Source organism: Tauraco erythrolophus, chromosome 6 (assembly GCF_009769465.1).
Source record: "Tauraco erythrolophus isolate bTauEry1 chromosome 6, bTauEry1.pri, whole genome shotgun sequence".
NCBI lineage: Eukaryota > Metazoa > Chordata > Aves > Musophagiformes > Musophagidae > Tauraco > Tauraco erythrolophus.
The window spans coordinates 22123025-22147713 of NC_141470.1; the positions used below are offsets into that span (position 1 = coordinate 22123025).

At 38.7% G+C, this 24689-nt stretch overlaps 2 protein-coding genes across 3 annotated transcripts in view; one reads left to right on the plus strand and one right to left on the minus strand.

The window, feature by feature from the left end:
- Positions 1–17234, minus strand: part of IMMP1L (inner mitochondrial membrane peptidase subunit 1) — a 36545-nt gene extending 19311 nt beyond the window's left edge. Inside the window, exon 1 of one of the 2 annotated variants that reach the window (XM_086613230.1) lies at positions 17178–17234. The gene's annotated coding sequence lies outside the window, so the exon portion shown is untranslated. Of the gene's footprint in view, positions 1–9750; positions 9782–17177 lie in introns of those variants that run through there. The other variant, XM_086613231.1, reaches the window with a different exon arrangement.
- A 121-nt stretch (positions 17235–17355) lies between these two features.
- The window catches only part of ELP4 (elongator acetyltransferase complex subunit 4), a 159292-nt gene continuing 151958 nt past the window's right edge, over positions 17356–24689 (plus strand). The window contains exons 1-2 of the mRNA XM_086612908.1: positions 17356–17527; positions 23628–23663. Coding sequence (XP_086469034.1) covers positions 17356–17527; positions 23628–23663 — 208 coding nt within the window. The remainder of the gene's footprint in view (positions 17528–23627; positions 23664–24689) is intronic.

A 24689-nucleotide genomic window follows, 5' to 3' on the forward strand; every position in this document is an offset into this window, starting at 1 on the left:
CCTTTAGTGCAGGCTTTGACTTCCTGACGGGACCACATATTTAATAAATAACTGCATATGAGTTACCATAACACTCGACAGAGTTGTTTTAATCACATGAAGACAGTGCAATTTAAGTCATTGTTTTTCTTCAAGCGCTAGTATTTAAAACTGAACACTCAACAGCAAAAGAGAATCATCAAACCATCTGAAGTGATTTTAAGGTATTTCACGACCGAAATAACATTCACAGAAAACTGGAGTAATCAAGTAGTCAACCAAAACTTTAAAAGCAACCTGACAATCAATCAAATGAAAAGAGGCTTGAAGAACTAGACAAAATTAAGGATAATGGAATGGATTGCCTAAATATGTCTAGAAAAAGAACACAGTTGTTGATAGGAATTCTGGAGTTTTTGCAAAGCTTTACTTGGACTAGACTTTCATTACCAAAACACTTGCATATAAAAATACGGTATTAGGTCTTTCTGTTCTCAGCTACGGTACGGTGGCATAAGTTCTGTAGCCCGTAAAAGGACTCTGTAAATATCTTCTGATCCCCTCCCACAAATACTTAAGTCAGACTCTGATAATTAATTGCAATTACTGCAACATTAATCTAACTAACACGCTTCCTTATGCCAATTTTTAAGAGTTTTTTTAATACATATATTTCTATTTAAGGAAGTGGAACACGCACATAGTGAAGTAACTGAAGCAAGACTTACGTTCTGCAAGAAGCCTGTCCCCCTTAAACTCAGTATCAACTTTATCATGAACTGAAACCACAGCAAGATTTCCCTCATTTACTAAGATGGATCAATATACCTTGCTAAACAAATGCAGTAAGTTAAAGTAATTTTTAAAAGCAAAGAAAAATGCTGCATGTACAATATGCCCCACTTAATAAAAAGACCTCTCCCGCTATATTTCATTATGTTTTGCTATTTAAATGCAGGCATTTAAAAGTGTATAGCTTTACTTGCACAACTCTCTCTAGTAGTTAATGGGAATTTTGCCAGAATACAGTCAGAAGTGGCTTTTGTTCTTTGCATTTATAAATAAAGAAAAAAAGACAACCAATCTTGGTGAAAATGCTCTCTGTCAAGCTTCTTTTTGGAACAAGGTAATATGTACTTGTTTTTTGGTTGGTTTGTTTTGGTTTTTTTAACATAAAAGATCTCCAAAATAAATCCACTTAAACCAATCTGTGATTTATCATCCTTAAAATTAGCTAACAAGTTTCACAGTAATGAACCAAAACACAACAGAAAACAAGTAAGTCTGGAATTGTTTCATTAGCACGTGTAGTGCCCAGCACACTGCAGGACACACTGCAGAAACTGCAACAGCTCCGCTGTAAGAGAAATGCACTTTCAGCAGAATTTATTCTGGAGAGCCAGAAAAGTGGTTTGTTCTTCTCAAACCAGTACGCTATGAAAAGCATGGACCAACTCCTTGCTCTCAGGGCTGGAAACACTGTGAGCCCAGAAATGTGTTACAGGTGATAAAAAGAAGCTACAGAGACAGCACATCAATTAGATTTGCACAATTAGTGTGAATTAATGACCACAACTATCTTCTGAGAGAAGTACATCATCAGTACTTAACAGCACCTGCTAGAAAGGCAGCCAGCCTCACGTGGCTTCTCAGACAGAAAAACACTGCACAGACCTATGCTCTTCAGAAATGTTAATATATTAAGGTGGTACAGCATTCAGGCACCTGTGGATATCACAGGTAAAGAGGAACTGTATAAACATTGAGTTACAGGTAGATACTGTTGATTGCACCAAATGGCATGGTAATAACACTCATTAAGAGAAAATCTAAAACTTCTCATGCCAAAAGCCATCAGGCTACAACTAAAATGTTTTTTATTATGAAACTACAAACAACTGCTATATGTCTCTGAAAACACACTTCAAACTGATTGCAACTGATTTCCATTTGGACTCTGGATGACACATACTTCCCAATAATTACACTGAACACACATTTCTCCCTGATGTCTCTGAGCAACTCTGAATTAGGAGGGATAGATTTGTAAATTATTATGAGCTTTACCTACTGCTAGAGCTGCCAAGGTATAACTGACCACAAACATAGAATATGAGTGAAGAGGTCTCAAATTTTGCTCCTAGTTCTCTTGAAATAAATTCTTAACCCCTGAGACATGGATTTCATTAGTGTCAGTTTATCAGTGTGACACAACAGATTTTTTTTTAAAATGCTCAGGCTTAACAGATGTTCATGATAATGATAAAAAAAAATCTTAGCTTTTATCTAAGGCTTTTTAGTACTACTCAAGAAAGTTAATTTCAAGTTAAGGCATATATAGAGTACCTAGATTACACACAGTTTAAACCTAACAAGATCACTTCAGAGGATTGGGGTTTTTTAGCATCAAGGTCCATCTTTAGACATCTAGTGTTCATTCCACACAATAACTACGATCCTGAAAGTTTCTATGCAGTTTTAAATAACTTCTAGTTAATAAGTGAATGGTTGTAGTGAGAGTAAGCCAGTCAAAAAAACAACTCTAGTTTATTAAAAAAAAAAACACAGAATATTTATAATTGCTCTAGCATCAGTAAAATATAATTTTGTTTCCTGGGAAATCTGTCAGTACATTTTTAAAACAATGCCATATTGTTGATCTTAAGAAGGCAAACGGCTGAACGTTTTTCCACATCACACAATGAATTTTAATACAAAGCGCTGCCAGCAGGCAACTCCACCAGATACAGCATAAGAGCATTAAGTACAATAAAACAAATTATTTAAGTCACAGGCCCCTTCAAAACTTAACACATCTGTTCTATAAACATCCTTATCATAGAACTAACAGCATAAAACCTGTTTTAATTACTTCCAGGTACTACGTGCTATCATATAGAAGGTAGCTGAAAATTTTATACTGAAATAGACATTGTTTTTATACTGAACATAAACATTGATTTAAAAAGGTTACACATCCATACTTATCATGCAGAATACAATTTCGTTATAAGAACTGTATATATTATCTCCTGCAGCAAATAAAATGCAAAACGTAATTACTATTATCTTCTGTTCCCTTTTCCTTATAGAGCCTATGCCTTCATCATATGATTTTTTGTTTGTTTGTTTGTTTATAAAATTAATCACAGCTAGCAGGGTGGAAATCACTTTGAGCCTCATGAATGACATCCAAGAGATGGGAAAGGATTAGTTCTCAGTTGCTGCCAGTTATAGCGCCAGGTGGCTTTTTCTGCAGTGAAGGTGTTACCGATAATCCCATTACATTGGTACTAAATCTTGCAGACATCAAAATTATCACCAAGGTTCCTTTTCATCCCATCCTTTCCAAATGACTGGAAGTCGCTTCACCTGAAAGAAGTCAAATCCACATGCAGCTGCTGTTTTAGCAGCCAGCGGACTCCCTGAGAATGCCAATCGTGATCCAATTTCGCTGTGCTGGTGGCCCCCTATTCCCTGTCCAATAATACATCTGTTAAAAAATCCTACAGCTACAAATCAAGTTTAATCCTACCAGGGACCTCATGTTGGTCTTGTCTTCCAAAAAGGCAGCAGGTTTTGCCGTCTATCTCTGCTAGTGTCTGGGGAATACTCTTTAAATCCCAGCCCTACTTAGAAGAATAAGCTAAGGATCACAAAACATGACCTCAAAAACCCTGATATGACTATATTCTGACCCAGAGGCATTCATTCTAGGTGAAGATTAGAACTTTGCATAATAAGATTACACAGCAAGTGAATGATATCAAGGGACTATCCATATGCAGCCGCCTGGTTTTCTATAGACAGCCTGTGCTCTGCAATATGCAGTGCAGACGAAACAGAGCTTGGTCTTTCTAGCTGAAATAAAATAGATTCACATAAATTAGTTGGCCATTTCCAGATTCCTAAATCCCCTATTACATCTTTTATTGACAGCTCCTGTGAGGATAGCACAAATGGTATTCTCTTTGTGGTCTTTGCTTCTGTAACAATCACACTCTGAGGGAAATGTACATAGGTTGTCTAGAAATTAACATCTTGTTTGCTGTAATCTTGGATTACAATTAACTGTGTACATAATAAAATTAGGAAATCAATGAGCAGATTTATCATCTCCAGATAACCAATGGCACTGTGTAAGACAGTTTAACATATGGTGCCAAAATTGTATATACAGGAAAACTGAAGTCACAGCCAATGAAAGTGTAGCTAAACAAATTATTGGACTTGATATTAGATAGATTTTTCACTAGAATAAAAAATTTCCAGTCACATTTGCTTTATATAATGCTTCCTAATTCTGAATTTCCACTGAATATTTAGTGATAGTTTATCAGGTTTTCCTTAGCTAACAGAAACTCCTCTCCTAACATTCTCTGCTTGTAACCAGACACCTTTCTTCACACAAGATAATCCCATAACTTGCACCATCTCTTTCCCAAAGAGTTATTCTGAAATTATTACTTGAAAAAAATCCAAAAACCCACAACAAACAAAAAAACTGCACACTAGCTAGGCTATTTAAATATTTATGTTTGAGTTGTTATTTATATTTATTCTTTTAAAACTTCTGCATGAAATTAATGTTGCATGTGCTAGAATCGTGAAGGTTGTATATCATGTTTATTGGGAAAGATTCTTCCCATATCAGATACACGACTTAATAAATATAAAATGTTTTAAATATTCTAATTGCAATCTGAGGATTCCAAACATCTAAGGCAAAACAAGGAACAATTTTCAAATAGTCTTTCTGTGCAGGGAGTCAGGCAGAACTTGATCTTTATTTCTAGCTGTTGGTTTTCTCTAGAACGAACACTGGATTCATTGTGGAAAAGCTGAAAAAGCTTGGTGATATTCTGGAAGAGAAGATTATTTTTCCACATTATCTCTACTAGGCACTGACAGTTGGTCTCCAACAAGTGCTCCTTCATCTGCTGATCTCAAGCTGACAAGGAGCACAGTCCTGTAACCATAAATTCACATAATGCAACAACAAGAGACTAGAGACAATAATGCAACAACAAACAACTAGAGACTACCTACATAAGAATGAGCAATTTTTCAAGACAGATTTCAAGTAGTTCTCGCTGGTTCTATTCACCTTTGGGAAGCAACTCCTAACAATCCCACAACCCTGTACAAAACGCTGTATTAATGGTCAGATGCGTTCCAGGGCTTCTATCTTCCTCTGCAGCTCTATACACTCGTCTTTGCTAAACAGCGAAATCCAAACAGCTGAGCAAAGGCATGGTCATAGGTGGCAAGTTTGAGCCTCTGAGGGCTGCTGAAACATTCACTTAACAGTTCCCTGCCACAATGTCAAAGTTAGGACAAACGCCAAAGGTCTGACAAGACAGCACAGCTACTTTCCTGGTGACTGAGAAAAAAATACACTGTGCCTATGTGACAAGGGTCAAGTAACTGTATTCTGAGCTATATGCATTTATATTAAATATCAAAAAACTCATTGTCTTGAGACAGACATGTAAACATTTAAAATTAATTTTAATTAACTAAGACAAAGAGTTACGAGTCCAATTTTCACATTAGGCACTTAAAATCTATGATCCTACAGAAACTAAAGTTGTCCATGGCTCACTCATCCCCTGTACTTCCCAGTGCTGATGCATCTTCTAGAAATATGCAGGCATTTTTGGAAATACTACTCAAAACAGTACATAGAAGAGGGGTAAATAATTCCTCTATGCACAGACAGTAAAAAGTCTGTTTACTTAAAATATTTGTCGTTACAGAGAGGATTGTTTGCTGATAAAAAAAAAATCAACAAAAGCACCACAAATAAAAAATAAAAAAACCTCCACATAAAACAAAGCAACCTATTTATGTAAACCATCAAGAAGACTGTTTAGAAAAAAACACAAGTGTCTTAATCTTATCCCCTGTGTTAGTCTCAGATTAGAATGCCATCATTGAAGAGTACTCCATAGTGACTTATAAACACAGAAATCACACAGCATCCGATCTTAACACAAATAGTAAATCAAAGCTATTACTAAACATTTGAAAAATACAAAAGCAAAAACAAGACCACTTTTAGCACCAGAAGATATAACGGTAACAAAGATTCTTTCTGTATCTTCTTCCAACACTTCTCAGTTACGAGCATCATCTTCTAATGAAATATCTTAAGCATACTCTGCGTTTCAAAACGTGTTAAAAAACAGGAGGAAGAAAACAGTTAAGACAAAAGTGAGCTCAGTATTTACATTTTCAAGTTACGTGAACACAAGAAAAATGCAAGTCAAGTGCTTGTCACTGCTATTATTTGATGAAAATTTTGACAGCTTTCCCAAATGGTTTTTTAGTTATGAAGTTCGACATACACACATGTACATGGATTCAGTTACTTATTTTTTCATGGCACAAATTGTATTTCATGCGAGTTTATGCAGTAAAAATAAACTGTAATCAGTACTTTTTCTTATTGCTCAATAAAATTTTATTAGTTATTTCTGAGCTGTTTTATGTATAAAACACAAGTTCTCTAACTTCTTCTCCACTTACAGAGACAAGTATTAAAAAAAGTTCCAAACATCAATAGATGAGTGCAATGATATTCAGTCTAAGTTAATCCCCAGACATCCAAATCCATGAATAAAAATTCATCAGTTTTAAATACACTGAGCCTATTAAGCAAGAACAAAAGCATATGCACAAAAGAGCTTTTAATATATTTCAAAGCCCACAAGAGCCATGGTCTCATTAAAATTATAAATTACACAAACATGGAATAAAGATTCAAACTGCAGTGCAGCTAAGCAGATTACAGAAAACCCCGCGTTCCATATGATAACACACCATGGCCCTCCCAGATGGGGGCTTGGAACAAAAAGGCCATCACTGCAGCTAGGGAAAACCTCCTTGTGATCTCTGGTTTCTGTTCAGCAGATGACAGCCAAATAATATGTTGATTATTCTGTTTGTGCTGCTAAGCTTGTAAGATGGAATAAAAGCGATATGATCTATTGTGAACTCAATGCTAATGTGTTGCTCCACTCATAAATAATATACTGAATTTATTCTGAAACTACCTTTTTATCCAAGTTCCAGGTTTTAAATGCATGAACTAAAATAAAAAGCCAGCATAAACTATTATTTAATTTGATGGTTTAAAGTAAAGATACAGCTGACACAATAATAAGGGAGAAAACTGACTACTTCATGAATCAAATAAGTAGAGGTGCCTTTCTCAAAATTAGCAAATGATTATAGGCTGAGGTGCAGAGTACCTGCAAGATGCTAAGCATGCTCCAGCCCCACAAACTGCATTATCACTGATACCAAACAGATTACCGAAAAGGGTCTACATGGCTTATTTTACTACAGATAACCACCCCAAAACCAAATTTCGTATGAGGACACAAGTACTCGTAAAACAGAAAAATAGCACAATCATTGCATAACTTCACTAATACCACATCTCCCTGACTCAACTGCTTTCTTAAAAACTGCTTAACATCTAAGTTTAATAATTTGACTTGCCGTTTCTTTCATAATACCCTACCTTTTTAAAAAGAAAAACAGGGACTGGTCATACCGCTCCTTTCACAAATATTGTGTATCTGCTGAGAAGACTGATGATCTTCCTACAATTTAATGTTTGTGAATTCTAGGTCATTTATGTCAGAAATGTTAAAAATTCTATTGAAAAAAGAATCATTGTAGCTTGGTAATAGCATAAGAATATCAAGACCGAACATTGGTTCACACTTCTTGGACCAATGGAGGCACAGTTGGTAAAGAGAAATGGTGGAAACACGCAGCTCCAAGAGCGTGCAAGAGCTTGCTCAGAAACGTAAAAATGTATTTAAAGGAAGCTCAATTACCTTTCTTCCTTTGCTAGGGACACAGAGACAGCTCTAAGTCACAGAAATAATGAAAATAAAGAAACTGAAGAGATATTAGAACCAAGTACATGTAAGTCTTAGGACTAAAAATTCAGACAAATTACTTCCTCCAGAATGAGTCCCCCATTGCAGTGAAATAACACATACATCTTATTTTCATACAAAACAAAGACAGGACCTTGAAACAATAACTGAAGCTCACGGTTACAATAGCAACCACAACCTTAAGTCTGTCCCATTTACAGCACCATACTGTAAGTTATTCTGCAGCTACCAGTTACAGTATCCTTATTTCTATGATGTTGATATTTCAGTTTACCTCAATCTGTTTCAGTTTCTACAACTTTAAGTATTATTTTATTTTTATTCATCTTACATACATATCTCATGCAAAATGGTACCTGGAGAAAAAAAAGCCATGCAACTCAAGCACACTCTTATGACACATTTATGTTTCTATAACTAAAACTTTTTTCATATTCTTATGAAATTCATATAATAAAAAGGTTTCAACAACAAAACAAACTTTTTCAGCTACTATCACAGCACTAATATCTAAAACCAGTAAAAGCTAACTCAAGTCAACACAAACTTCAACGCATTACTGAGTAGATAACAACTTGGCTTGAGTAGATAGTAACTTGAGAACCAGAAAGGTGAATTCCCAAACACTGAAGCACAAGGGAGCTGTGTTGCTTAGGTAGCTCTACTCCTAGATACACGCTCCTGAAATGGTATTTTGGCAAATACGGCAATTTTGGCATGGAATTGACAGGCTCAGTATAGGAGACGGAAGAAGCTGAACCCACTGAGATAAAGAATAATTAAAGTTTGCTAAAATACAGCTTGGCTACAAAAAAGCCAGATAACTCAGCATTACCTGCTTTTTTTCATCACAGTATCATTCCACATTTAGGACAATGTAAGTCGTCTTAAGTAGCCAGTAGTGGATCTGCCTTTTTATATTTGAAGTGAGTTTTACTAGATGGCTTGCTTCTGTTTTATGCAACTTTATAATTCACACTGAAAAAAAATCTCAATTTTAACTCTTGCCTGCTTAACGTCCAAATGCCTCTTTTCTTCATCTACTTCTCAATGACCTAATTAGTTCACTATTCTAAACAAGGTCTTACAACAGTCATGTCTTTTGAAAAGCAAGACTTCTGTGTCTGTGCTCAGAAAAGGTATAATTACACAGCAGTACGGAAATTACAGCAGCACATCTTGGTTCATCGCCCACTCTATGGATAGTCATGATGCTGTTAAACTAGTTGGAAGCCCACCGAATTCATCTGAATGTTCCTATGACTCTGTAGTATCTTGTCCTCAGCAAAACCTGAGGGTTGCACACTTTTGTGCAGCTGCTGACCAACATCACTACTTGAGAAAGCCAGAACTAGCATCGTCCGGAACTGGATCAGTAACTGCATCACTATTCACAGTGCTATATCAATTACTACATCTAGCTCCTTGCAGCACACCTACATGCATTTCAGTTCAAGCACTGCTCTTTTGCATGTCTTTATCAGACATGCAAAGATTGAATAGTTCATAAATCTAAGACAGAATGGGCAACAACGGGGGTAAAACAGCTTGTTAGAGGATACTACACTCTCTGACGTTACCTCCACACTTTTAGTGGCTGAATAACCACGTTAGCATTAACCTACCCATCTGGAATATCTGTTGAAGTCACAATGATCAGAGTACATCATTGGCCAGTACACTGGAAAGGTGAGGTTGCAAGTTTCTGGGACTCGCCAAGAAGCTACATCCTTCCACCTAAGCGCACTGGCAAAGATTCCCATCTTTGCCATCACTGAGGTTTTGAGATGTATTTTCAATTAACTGTCAGGTTCATCGTTCTACCCCAGAGTAGGAACTTTCTGAATCTCACCTAGTGCGCTGTCATTACTTCAACAGATGCCAGAGCCAGTTGTTGAAAGCTAATCCGAAAAACACCATCACCAATACAGATTCTACGCTTCAGCACAGTAGTCAGAAGTTACCTGTAAGCATAAGGATAATTAATAACATTTCCTTTGTATAAGGAGGGAGGTCAGACAGGTGGGGCTATGCACCTAGAAGACTTAAGAGAACATTTTGTTTACTGTTAAATTCAGAAACTAATGCAGAAGTCCTTCTTGTTGAAACATTAGTGTTTGGTTTTGGCTAACATTAGAAGAGAGGGAAAATTCTGTGTTATGAAAACTCCTCAAAAACATTTCAGCAAGCAGAGAGGAGCTACAATTTTAAAAGAATTCTGAAGGTGATTAGTTAAACCTTTTCTAGTCTTAAGCAGGCTTCAAGAGCTTTGCCAAAGCATTTCACAGGTTTCAGGTCTGACAACATTGCAGAGATGACGGACAAAAAAAGCTACATCAAAAAAACAGCGCCTTCTATAAAATCACACAATGTAGGTGATGAGCAAACACTGCCTGTATTCCAGTACCTGCTGATACTGTGAATTTGTAATAGAAATAACATTTGAAATTGGTTATTTGGAATAATGCCTTTGAAGTCTAAAAGTGCTAACAGCTTAGCAGAAAACATAACACTTTTTTGAAATCCAAAATGTGCCAATTCTTAACCTTTGTAATACCAGCGTATCAGGAAAAAATGCTATAGCAACTATACATAGATATATGTATTGCTTGATGACACTCAACTGGGAGGCTGTGCTGGCATTCAGAGAGACCTGGACAGGGAGAAATTTAATGAAATATAACAAGGGCAAGTGTAGAGTCTTGCATCTGGGTAAGAACAACCCCATGTACCAGTACAAGTTGGGGACTGAACTGTTGGGGAACAGCACAGGGGAAAGGGACCTGGGGGTCCTGGTGGGCAGCAGCATGACCATGAGCCAGCAAAGTGCCCTTGTGGCCAAGAAGGCCAATGGCATCCTGGGGTGTATTAGAAGGGGTGTGGTTAGTAGGTCAAGAGAGGTTCTCCTCCCCCTCTACTCTGCCCTGGTGAGGCTGCATCTGGAATATTGTGTCCAGTTCTGGGCCCCTCAGTTCAAGAAGGACAAGGAACTGCTTGAGAGAGTCCAGCGCAGGGCCACAAAGATGATTAAGGGTGTGGAGCATCTCCCTTATGAGGAAAGGCTGAGGGAGCTGGATCTCTCTAGCTTGGAGGAGACTGAGGGGGGACCTCATTAATGTTTATAAATATGGAAAGGGTGACTGTTACGAGGATGGAGCCAGGCTCTTCTCACTGGCATCCAATGATAGGACAAAGGGAAATGGATGTAAGCTGGAACGTAGGAGGTTCCGCTTAAACATGAGGAAGAACTTCTTCCCAGTAAGGGTAACAGAACACTGGAACAGGCTGCCCAGGGAGGTTGTGGAGTCTCCTTCTCTGGAGATGTTCAAAACCCACCTGGACGTGTTCTTGTGTGATCTGATCTAGGTGGTCCTGCTCAGGCAGGGGGATTGGACTAGATGATCCTTTGAGGTCCCTTCCAATCCCTAACATTCTGTGATTGTGATATATATATTCAGTGATACACATTTTCACAGATATGCAGTGAATCTTAGGCTCTAAAGCACATGTAGTATAAGTTACTTTGTACTTTTGCATAAATTGCACTAATACAAATTACATTTTAAAAAGTCACAGCTATTAAACCTTTCCTTTCCATAAACTGTAATTACCTACATTATTTACTTTAGAAATGCCTATTTAATGAAATATGTGCAATCAGATAGAACTGGAAGACAAACAAAGAACAAAAATATCAAAGCATGTAAATTATGTTTTTCCAGTTGAAACACAAAGTTTACTCCTCACTTCTTCCACTGATATGCTGAAGTAACAAACTCTTATGCTTTGAGGGCAGCCATTTGTATTCAATATGAAATAGATTTCTGGATGTTAAGCACCTGAAAAGGCTGGAATCAATCAATTTCTGGTTTTAATCCTGAAGTTTGATATAGACATGGAACCCAGTAAGGAAAATATTATAGAATATCAAGGCATAATACAAGTAGCACTCCTTTTCTTGTTCTTGGAGGTGGTTTTTTTTTCCCCATTACTTTTAGTCCTATCTTACAAGTATGTTTAAGTCAATATGATTTAAAATAAAAAAGCTAATTCCTTTTTATGATAAACAGAAGGAAAATAATCTCTATGAAATATACCACTAATCTGCATGATGCTCACTAAGACAGTACATTCAATTTACGACTCATTTTCAGTATTACTATTCTGCAAGTTTCAGTAACACTATACTGTACATTTTTGTAATCTGAAATCATAGAAAGATTAAATAAATTAAATAACTTTTTTATGCTTTATTAAACCATTGTCTTCAGCACACACCACTAACTCACGTCTCCTAATTTGTTTGCTTCTATTTTAAAGGAGCTGTTTAAATTTGCACAGGTTCAAGTTTTCATCACTGTTGTTCAGGATACCCACAGGGATGCATTTAGGTAACATCCAGAGGCTTTGTGAAGAAAATCATATCATGTTTTATATAATATCATACAACTGGTATGTCTTAAACCCTCTCACTAATCCTTGCGTTTTCCACGGTCTGAGTGGATAAGCAGTCTTTAAGCTTTTTCATAGCGAAAAAACACAAGTCTTTAGGTGTCAAAACTTCCAGGATTAAACATTCTTTCCAGTTGTTGGCTGATGGCCCGAAGATCCTGCACTTTCAAACTTATCCCATTCCAGCTAGTTCAAAGATCAGGAAAATGAAGCCATCTTCTTTGCAGCCGTAATCCATGACCCATGCTGTTAGATACTTAAGAACATCTCAAAAGCAAACTACCTTGTTTCAGCTGCCAGCAGGAGCTCAGCAGGGCACTGGATCACATGACTACGAAGCCCTACCTAGTCAGGTGACTCAAGAGCTAATCTGATTTGGTGACTATAAAACTTTAATCAGTACAGTCTAATACCATCACATTCCAGAACCGATGAGGGAAGCAGCTTGGCGATGTAACAGCAAATGCTAATAAGATTATGAATTACAACTGCCACTAGGATGCAGTTTTTTAGTTCTCTATCCCGTACACAAACCCAAGAGAAAATTACTGAAAACTGATCAGGCAGACATACGGTTTTGAAACAAAATGCACAGATGTGTTTTATTCCAAAAGAGACAGCATTTTGCTAGTTGCCACGGAAGGGCAAGCACATACACTGAATCTTATAAGGCACAACTAAAACACGGCAAAATCGTTCATTCGAAATCAAGGAAAACAAAACACGTACATCAATAACATCATCTTGTTGAGAAACGCTGCTCAAACAATACAGTCTCAGCTTGCATTAGCTGAAGGTCCATCCGTAACCCATGCAGGCTGCATGTGGTAAACAGACAGGAGGCAATGACAGCCAGGACAGGTGTGTTTCCTCTTACCAAGCACAAAATACCTGAAGCACACTTTAAGAAGTGCTGCTATTTTGAGGACACTAGGATTTTCGCCAAATCCATAGGCTACAGCTTTTGAAGAGAAATTACAAACATACTTGCAGATCAAATTCCAAGCATACCTTTTCCCAAGTGTTTTGATTGCTCTCTCACTCACTCAGTGTATTCCCTCCATCTTTTTTCCTTAGGGAATTCTCACCCAAAATCCTCTTAATCCATCTTAGAATCTGCATTTGGCATAGGCAAGTAGTTGAATTGGATCAGCAAGTTTACAACAAATGGAAAATAGATTTCTTGATACTAGAGTTAGGATTTTAGAGTTAGGATTTGCAGTTAAAATTGACAAACATTTGATCAAGTCTACATGACAATATGCAAGCAGTGAGAAAGAAAAGTTGGTTATTCTACAGTTTAAGGCATCTCAATCTAGACAAAGGTTTACACTTCTCCATTTTACAATGAGCTGAGATGACCATAGCCAGTTACCATAGCTCAGCTGAGAAGAAATAACTTGCTAAGACATTTCCTCATCTCTTCTGATCATCTCCATGTTCTTTAGTTTCTCTGCATTTCAATTTCACCCCTAGAGCAGGAATAATGGGACTTTATCTACCTGCTGAGGTATATTTGAGGATGAGGTGGGTTTTATATAGTAATTGCTAGAGTCACAATTCCTGCAGTCTTGCTTTCTTATCTGTCAGACAGCTGCTAGTGAGATCTCTTACAATGGCTGGAAACTCATCTTTCATAAAGTGGACATGTGAACATAAGCAAACTTTTAATATGAAAGAGTGTGAAAAAGCTATTATTCCTGAAAATGAAACACCATTAACTTGAAAATAAAGAAAATTCCATACAAGCACTTTCTTCTCTGTTTTTCTGAAATGAAATGCAGGTAAAGTCAGATGTTGCAAGTGGTGTTTTCACAAGCACATACGCACTTGTAAAGCTTTATTATATTAAACAGTTACAATTTTTTTAAAAATTAAATCTTTGAAAAATAGCTTATTTGCACCTGCTTTCTAAGTCAGTAGGACTTTAACTGTACCCATTATCATAAAATATGACAGAGGAAAAGCAAGCATCATAAACAGAACTACTGCAATACATTTTAAAGTTCAGTTCTTAGACTGGAAACTATTTCTACTCTTCCATAATTTTTTTGTAAAATCCGAAAGTCTCTCCTGTTATAAGTTGTATTGTAAGAGACAGTTTCTCTGTGTTTTAAGGTATGTGAACTCACAAAACTTGTAACAAAAATATCACTTTATTTAGAGATACATAAAATTCTGAAATAGCTGCAAGGTTCACAGGGTGAGGTGAATTAACAGTTCACAGCAAAAGATGGAAAGTTGAACTGCCTCCTCCCCACTATGTGTATGTCTTTTCCTTATTGCATCAACTCAGCAACAAAACACAAAATTAACCCATTAAGAAAGTTGATAGATGGTTCCAAGTCAGATTAGTGACCCAAACCAGCTCAAGAAAGGATCTGACAAGCACAAGCGTCTGTTGAACTGAATCACTGGAAGCAGAGAAGGAAAAGGAAATGAGACTTTCTCTTTTAGCAACACTGACCTATTAGGTCAGCTCAGGAGACATTGCTATTTTCAGTAAACTTGCACTTCATGCAAGAAGTTCTATAAATGGTAGGATCACAGCACGAGCATTCCCAATTGCAAAACGGTTTCAGAATCTGGGCTCCAAAATGAAAGAGAAAAAAAGAAAGAATTACTTAGCCTCTAGTTTTAACTGTCCTGGAGGAAACTGATGTAAGAAAAAGGGGGGAGGCGAAAAAAGCTACCTGTCAAGGTAAATACCAATGAGAAATGGACAAACAAAAGAGAGCTCAACCCTGGATGTATATTTACACTTACTCTGTAAAGTTAATGTAACCTATATTAGTATGTTTTATTTAAAAACAAGCACAGAAATCCTTTATCTCATTGAAGTAACGAAAAGAAACTTACTGCTTGGAATGGGGGCAGGGGGAATCACTGAGACAAAGTACACATAGGATATAATTTGATTCTTTTTCTGATAAGTAAGTGGTGACTTATCAAAGATATCCTCTTTGGGTTAACAAGCCCTCTATAAAAAAGTTCTCTATAGATATACTGCATTTTTAGTAGTGTTACAGACATCTCCAAGTACTCACATCTGAAATATTTCCATATCTGTACTCTGGAATGACAGTACAGTAAGAAAGGGAACAGCTAATGTGTTGTTTTAAAAACAGAGAACTCTAAGTTTCAGCCTCCTCACTCAATTACACCATAGAATCCTACTGACAATAATGGATTCTTGAACTCTTAAAAGAATCAAGAATTACGCTTTATGCCTTTATTTTATTAAAGTATTTCCTATTCCAGATACTCACAAATCATTAGTCAGGTCCTACAGAAGTGACATTTAATAGCCATATTTATTTCTTGCCATGTTTTTAAATGGGTGCTTTGATTATTTTTGTTTTCTCTAAAAACAAATACTTCTAACTTCCACTGGACAATAATCTACATTTGAAATTAAATAGTTATTCAATATTTCACAGTTTGGCATTAAGACAACCTCTTGATACTCATGATAAAAATCTTAAACTGTCCATGCCTTAACATGTAAAGAAGCTCTGTCAGCAGCAAAATTAATGCAATTTTGCCAGCTAGGAAGACTTAATACTGAAACTTCATGCTCCTGAGCATGAATTTGATATGAAGGAAAAACTTCAGGGTTCAGGATTGTTAACATATTGTTGCTCTTTCTTGCCATTCATATTTAATACAACTATTTCTTTCCTCAATTAAAAACGGGTCAGCAAACACAGGTGTTCAAAAGCCATGTTTTTTTAACAATAACAAAAATAATTTGTTGAAAGGAAAGAGAGTGGGGAATTATAACAGTAGAGCCTCATTAGTACATCCTGCTGCATGCAAATGTCTTCAAGTAGCTTTTGATGCATCTGACACATCAACAGATTAAAAACCAAATACACAAACACCTGTGACAGTGGGTTTTCAGACAGGGATTTCCATATGAAGAAAACACAAAGCAATCATATCAAAAGTTCCCATTAAGATAAAAAGCGTTTTAATTTCTTTGTATATAACAAGAACAAAAAAGAAAATATTCAATTCAGATATCTCACCAATTTTTACATACATTCAGTTTAGGGTGGTTGTTTGCTGCCATGTACAAGGCCACAGGCTAGTGCCCATAAACAGCTCATAAAGACTAAAGGACATGCCAATCTTCCAAAATACACAAAGTAACTTTCCATGGTATTAGCAACTGATTCAATAAATGCTAACGAAGCACAAAAATTACATTTCTCACATAAAGCAACTTTTTCTGCTATAGCTCTTGGCTTATGGCGTGGTCCAGAGCCATCATATTGATGCAAGATCTTGCTCCCAAGCGAGAGGTCTTCAATCCTACATTTATTACAGATCCGCGGCTATTTACAAACGAGAGAAGGACTCCAAGCACACTTATCGACTGCGTTACATACAGTTACTTAAATGCCGATAGAAACGAAGAAGGTTTCACAAACACTTTTTCCTCCCAGGCTCGCACACGTACAAGGAAAAGCCTCTTTCGAAGGGGGCAGCGCCGACTGTGCGGCACAGAGACCGGCGAGCTCACTCCGGGGTGCACAGGCCAGGCCAGGCGAGCATCTCCCTCCGCGCCCCCCTACACTTCAGGCCTCACTGACACCTCGGGCACCGCAGCCGCCCCGGGAGCGGGACGGGGGGTGCTCCCCTCCGCAGCACGGCCGCCGAGGCCGAGCCGGCGCCACCGCACTACTCACGCCTCCGCGCCCGAGCGGAACGAGACGCGGCCGCTGCCTCCCGCCACCAGCCCCCCTCGGCTCCGGGCGGAGCTCCGGGGCCGCCCGCCGAAGCCGCACCCCGCGCGCTCCAGCCCGGCCCCGCCACACTCACCTGCGTGCTGGAGACCGGGCGCCCTAGCCCTTCCCCCGTCCCTTTAGCCCGGGACGTGCAAACAACGCGCTCTGCCATTGGATAGCATGTTTCCCAAGACGCTCTCCCATTGGTGGAGAGGAAAGGGCTTGATTCTTCCCGGCGTCCCTTCGCTCCTGTCAACCGAGAGGCAGCCGAGATGGCCGCGCTCTCCGCGGCTGGCGGGGCGGCGAGGGGCCGCGGCACCACCAGCTTCCAGCGGAAGGCCGCGGCCGGCAGCCGCCTGGCCGCCGTCGCAGGCACTCGGCCTTCCGTTCGCCATGGGCAGCTGCTGCTCTCCAGCGGGCTCCCCTCCCTGGACTATGTGCTAGGTGGGTGGGGAGCGGGACCCGGGACCCGGCTGCTGCCCGCCTCCCGCCGCCCGGCGGCCAGCTCTCCTTTGCCAGGCCCTGCCTGTCACTTACCTGTAACCCGCAGCTACTCCCGCAGGCTTTTCCTTCCTTCCCACAGTTCCCGGAGTTGGGGGGGAGGATGGAGGGGAAAAGAGGAAGGGGCGAAGCAGGATCCGTTTCCCGCCTTGACTCCCGCCGCCGTGTGAGGAGGGAGGCGGTACGGGCGGGGGCCCCTGCTTCATAGCCCGCTCGCGGGGAGGAAGGCTGCCGCGTACCGTTCGCGTAAATCCGCTTAAGCAACCTTTCCAGAGCGGGAAGCTGCTCTGCAAGTTGACGTAGTAACACGTTCCCGTCGTACGTCAAGCTGTCACAGTAAAGGGTCTGAAGTTTTTGGTCTTCAAAAAACGTGTTTGCTGAATTGACTCGTGGTTGAACGTGGTGTGATTCTGGGTCGTCGGTTTGACGGTTTTTAGGATGCCTTTCGCTGTTAGACTGACTCTCAGTGTGTCTCTTCTGCCTTGCTCGCTGCTGCTGCATCGTTATCAATGTCGCGTTCAGGTTAGTTACACTGGTGTGACGCTGTTCATGCTGTCTGTGAATCTGCTTTTGCCTACTGTCAGTGTCAAGATGCTAGATAGATAGTTCTTGGACCGATCCGTGGTGACCGTTTCTGTGTTACAACCTGTGGCATGAACTATCTGGATTACTTGGATTGTCAGCTGATTCATTTCATGGGTGTAAACAGCATGTTTTCTCTATATGCACTAGGACTGCATCATCCTTTTGTTAACTACTGATACAGTTCCGCTACATCTTTGATGTACATAGAGGCGACTACTTTTAGGTGAGGAAGGCTTGACTTTAGCTTTGTTCATTCATCCCTGGAAGAGTACACGGGTATAGGAATATACCGCTTTTCTTTCTAAGGATATTCTATGTGAGTAATGATAAATATAAAACTTGTATCCATTTTATAAAGAAGTTTTTGCAGCCTATGTATGTTAAGGAGAATCACACATCTGTATCTTTTGTGTGTGTGTGTGTGTGCGCGCACACGTCTGCTTGGTGGGAAACACCTGTATTTTCATCAGGGCTTGGCATCCTTGTGGAGAAAGCTCTTCCTTGTTAAGAGAGAAGTATTTCATGCAATTAGTGTGATTTTTGAAACCCTTTGATTGCATAAATAGTAAAATTTGCATTCAATATTCCAGTTCTTCATATTCCCTGTTATAAAGAGCGGATTTTGCACAGCATGGGTCAAAAGATGCAGACAGCTCCCATGGTGGCAGTCTCTTAAATGTCCAGGCACTTGCTAACACAGTTAGTGGTTTGTTATGGAAACTGGCAACACTTCTTCCAGGAAACCCAGGATCCCTTCTAAAGTACCTTTTCCTTTTCTTTTAAATATTCTGTAATTTCCTGACCTCAACAAGTTTTACATGTGAACATCAAGAAAGTTCTACAAGCCTAGGAATAGCAACTTTTGAAAATACTTTTAGAATGTTTTTTGAGTTGTGGCATCTTTGAAAATCTGGAAAACTCTCTATTCCAATGTTAAATCTTTGGTAACCTCCTAGCCTATAAATCACTGATTTCTGGAGGCTGAGTGGATAGGCCAAACATCCTGTACTATAATAAAGTTTCCATTGATAGCAGGTATTAGGCATTCTTGCATACGGACCACCCAGCTAGGTGGACCTGTACAGAATCATTGATTTTGGAGGCTAGGAAGGGACCTCAGGAATTCATCTACTGCAACTTTAAAGCAGGCTCAGCACTGAATTCAGAGTTGGTTGTTCAGGGCTTTGTCCAGTTGAGTCTTGAAAATCTGCAATGGCAGAGATTTCACAGCCTCCCTGGACAACCTGTTCCAATGCTTAATTATCCTTGTAGGAATTTTTCTTTTTCCTTGTATCCACTTGGAACTTTCCCTGTTTCAAGTTGTGCCTGTTGTTTCATACTCTCCCACTGTGAACCTCAGCAAAGACCTGAACTGTCTTCTCAGTGGCTTCTCTTAGGTACTGGCAAACTGCTATTAGAATCATAGAATCATCTGGTTGGAAGAGACCTTCAAGATCATCAAGTCCAACCATTCACCCTGCACTGTCAGGGTCCCTAAACCATGTTGCTCAACACCAAATCTACACGTTTTTTTAACACCTCCAGGGATGGGGACTCCACCACCTCCCTAGGCAGCCTGTTCCAATACTTCACAACCCTCTCTGTAAAGAAATTCTTCCTGATATCTACCCTAAATTTCCCGTGGCGCAACTTGAGGCCATTCCCTCTCGTCCTGTCATTCATAACGTGGGAGAAGAGACCGACTCCCATCTCCCTACAACTTCCTTTCAGGTAATTGTAGAGAGCGATAAGGTCCCCCCTGAGCCTCCTCTTCTCCAGACTAAACAGTCCCAGCTCCCTCAGCCACTCCTCATTGGACAAGTTCTCTAAACCCTTCACTAGTTTTGTTGCCCTTCTCTGAACCCACTCCAGCACCTCAATGTCCTTCTTGAAGTGAGGGGCCCAAAACTGGGCACAGTACTCAAGGTGTGGCCTCACCAGTGCTGAGTATATATTGAGTATATATTGGGTCTTCCTCTCTTCTCCAGGTTAAACAAGTCCAATTCCATCGGCCACTTCTCTGGGGTCATTTGCCCCATCTCAGTGCCCCTTTGCTGGGCTCACTGAAGTTTATCTTTACTTCTTTCTTGTACTGAGGGGCTCAGAACTGGATATTGTATTGCAGATGTGATCTAATGAGTGCTGAGTAAAGTGGAGTAGTCATATCCCTTGACCAACTGACTGAGCTTCTGTTGATGCAGCTAACTGTGCTGGTGACTGTAGAAGTATTGCACTTGGTCTCCGTGTCTTTTTTGAGTGCGTGCGGAAATGCTTCATAAAGGCCTTGCAGAATGGGGTTACTTTTTTCTTTCATCATGCATGCTAGCAGTTAAATATTTGGCAGTATAACATATTTAATTTTGTTGTCACCAGGGACTGAGGAAAAACCTTTTTATATAGATTCCCAGTGGATGTTACTATAAACTGTTTTAGTCTCATACTTTTAGTAGATATATTTTTAATAGTCACCAGGCACAGTCTTCTAGCTCTCGTGCTTTGGGCTTTGAGTTTGCCTTGTCCAGAAGCTGCAACCCAGATACAGTATTATTTGCCAGACATGAGGATACAGCTTATGAATAACTGTAAGTAAGGAAAAGCATAGTGTTATCAGACACAGCTCTAATTAGAAGCTTTCGAAGAGAGGAAAAGGCAGAGGATACTTGGAGGAATTTCTTTTACCCTATAGCTACTTACGTCTCAGCACCACTGAGGTGCTTCTTACGTCTCCAGGCTTTATATTCAAGTTTACTTTCAAAGTAAATATATGCCTAATTTGTGCCAAAGCAGTTCTCTGTAATGAGCTGCAGCTATTGTGTATTATAACCATCACATGCTTGGTATTGAATGTTTTGTTTCAAGCTGCTTGAAAAAAGTGACAGATATGCTTTGAAAACAATTGGGGCACTTCTCAAGTTGTGAAGTTTGTTGTGTTTCTGTCTCAAGGGTCTTAAATCTCATTGCTGTAGGTAGCAATGTGGAAAGTTACTAGTCTTGCTTAGTTGTTCGCATGTAGTACTGCCTTAGATACTGGCAAAGAATTAAAACAGCAAAATAAGAAAGAATTACAAGTTCACGGCAGTTTTCTTGGGAAACTTGATTTTACCTCTTCCTTTTGGTTCTGTCAACATTCATGCAACTTTTTCTTGGCGTCTGTGTTTTGCTTAGTTTACTACTATTATTACTCGTAATATGAATATGTAAGGATGGTGAATGCAATAGTTTTACATTCTGTCTGATAGAATACGTTTGTTCAGCCTGTTCGCTACATGATAATGTAAAGCAAATCCTGTGACCTGAATTTGCCTTCAGCAACCAGAGTATGTGTACATGTGTTACGACTCTGACTTGTGGAAAGAGGCGGTACAATTGATGGTCTGAAAATATAGCTTGTGGGAATTTTTGACTGTGCTGACATACTGTTTGACAGACAAATTCTGTCTTGTGCAAGCAGTTTAAAAGCAGAAGAGATGCTACTTCTGTGGTGGCTACAAGTGAGCTTTTTATAATGAAGATTTTAAGTCCTTGTTGCCATGAGGCAATACATTACTTAAGGCTGTTTCGTAGTCCATCTTTTGGGTTAAATTGCATTTATCTCTTGAACAAATAAAATGAAACAAAAATTGGTGGATTAGAACATGGGGATTTCACGAGTGATTCTAACTTTCCAATAAGCAGTACTTAGAGTTGTTTTTTTTTTTAAATATCTAAGAAGTGCTTGATTACTTGATAAGCTTGCCATAAATATTGAGGCATTTGTACATCTTAACTCAGGAGCACAGCTTAAAAAAATCTGTGATGTGTTGAACTACAACTATGAAATTAGTAGTTGACTAAACATTTGCTCTGTGGTGTACTTCTCAAATTGTGGTACGTCATGACATGACGACCAAGTGATTCTGTTGTGGTTTTAATTCAGATGTTATGTGACTTTAGTAACACTTTTTGGCCTGTGGAAAGAAATTTGCTTTTTCTCTGCCTTCTGGGTATATATCAACATTACAGGTGCTACAGACATTTGTAGTCTCACCAGCAAAGCTAAAGATTAAGAAGTTGATCCAACCTCAATTGGAATCAATTTCAAGCGAAGTTTAATGAGCTTTGAAATTGATAGACTGAATTATCCTGTTCACTAATGTCCATCTATACAGTCCAGAACCGACTTGTTTTATCCAGGGCTTTGGATATTATGCTGATGTGATTCAATTTGCTTCTAATTTTAAAGCAATATGTATTTGCAGAAGACACACTGCGGTTTACTCCATGCAAAACACTGCAATAAGCTAGTTACATATGGCCATCGGAATGTTTCCAGGAATTTTGAGCCTTCCTGTTGCAGTCTTAGATAATTGTTCAATAAAATATTTGTAGTCTGATTTCAAGTTATTCCACTATTTTCAGTCTTAGAATTCAGATTATAAGAATTATTGTCTTCATCTGAAATAAAATAGGAATTCTTCTTTCACCATCTTTGTTAAAATTCTTTCTGGGGACAACCATTTAAACCACTGTTACATAATTATGCTTGCTGTCTGTTCAAGGAGGAAATAAAGCAGTCAGGATGGGAATTCATAGATTTGTTTGTGGTTTTTTTTCTGGTCCTCCACACTGTAGAGATCAATGGGATAAAAATCTATGTATCAAAACGTATTGGGAGTATTCTATTCTGTCTATTATTCCTTCAGTCATTTGTGATTGGAACATAAGCATTGATTGTAATTGTTTAAGCAAAAATAAAATAATAGTGGCCGTGTGTAAATCCATCAAAATGTCTTTTTATTTTTGAATAAATATTTCAATGAACTGCATTCACAGAGTTCTTTTTATGTCCAAGACATACTATAAAAGACTTTAATAGTTTGGGGTTTTTTTTTCAGATGTGTGTTATGATGTTTGTGATCTGTCAGTCCAGGTTTCATTGGGTGAAATCTTACCTGCCTTATTGTCATGTCTGTTTTCAGTAATAAGATAAAAGCCAGGATTTTGCCTGATTGACTTGGGTGGGAGTTTGCTAGCCTCTTAGTAGGTCACTCTCCATACATGGTTGTTGGCACAAAGCAATATCACTTGGTAGTGATTAATACAGGTCTAATGTGTAGAATGTTTACTCCCTTGAGTCATCCAAGTAAAAATTTGCTGGCTCAGACCATACGTCGTTATTGTAGCACTTGAGCATAGTTGCACAGAGCTCTGCAGGATCTTTTTACCGCAATGATGATAGCACAGTATATTGTGAAAGTAATTGTAATGTGTAATATATAATTACATGTAATGTATAATTATTTCATAATAGAGAATTGTAGGAAGTATTGCAGAGGTAATTAAAATGTTGTTCACTTTTATATTTTTAAATTCCCCGTTATCACCTTTCTTTGACTTATAAACTAGGAAAAGTTAATTGTTCTCTAACGTAGTATTAAAATGTAGTCTTACTTTATTCTTCATTTTGTTTTGTTTCCAGGTGGAGGCGTAGCTGTTGGAACCCTTCTTCTTATTGGTTAGTATAGAATATGTAGATACTTAAAGCCATATTCTGATATGTTTTGCTTGTTTTAATGTATCTATCAAATAACCTGTCTTTTCATGTTTTTTTAAACTCAGAGTTTGCGAAAGTATAACTCTCAGGCCCCTTCACTTTGAATAGCCTTCAGAGTGGACTGTTGTCTGTTTCAAGAATTACTGGAGGTGGATCAAAACCTTACTTTTAGACAAGTTTGAGCCCCCAAAAAGAATACTGCAGAATGCTGTTTGAAAGCAGGGCATTTAGCAAATTTCAGGACTTTTTAGGAAAATCTTCAAGTTATTTAAGATATTCTAAACTACTTGATTTCCTGTATGATTCAGACAGTATATCATCGCAAAGTTTTTTTAATTTGGCTTTCTGAGGAAGATGTGCAATACAGAATCTTTTAAACTTTTGGTTGCCAGAATCAGCTAGAAAGCTGATGGAAGCCTGCTTTCTGTCAGGAGATGCACTGAAATGATTGTTACAACAGAATTCCCTTTGCAGACTACATTGAAACTGCCTTTGTAGCCTGTGCCATGTCTCCATTGCAGCTGAGATGCCCAGCTTTCCTTTCTATTTTAAGTGTGGCAAAGGAGAAAAGGACTATTGTGCACATACATCTTGTCTTCATATCCCCAGGGTACGTACTGGACCTTAGAGCCAAGAAGCATTTCCCAGCCACCTCAGTTTAAGCATAGCCACCAAAACCACAACTGGGAGGGAAGAATAACTTCCTACAAGTTAGTCTTGTGAAGTGCTTACAGTTTCAGAATATAAGTAAAGACGATCATTGATGCAGAAGACAAATTGACAGAGATACCATATGATTTGTCACATCGGTTCATTAATCTTGGAGGTTCTAAGAGTACAAAACTACTTGAAAGTGATGTAAGGGCTGAATGGTGATAGAAATGAGATTAATGGTTCTTCTGAGAAACTTTCAAGCTTTTTACTTTCCTAGCAAAAAGAACTGATATTACAGGAAAAAACAAATGAAAGATTATTAGAGAAACACCC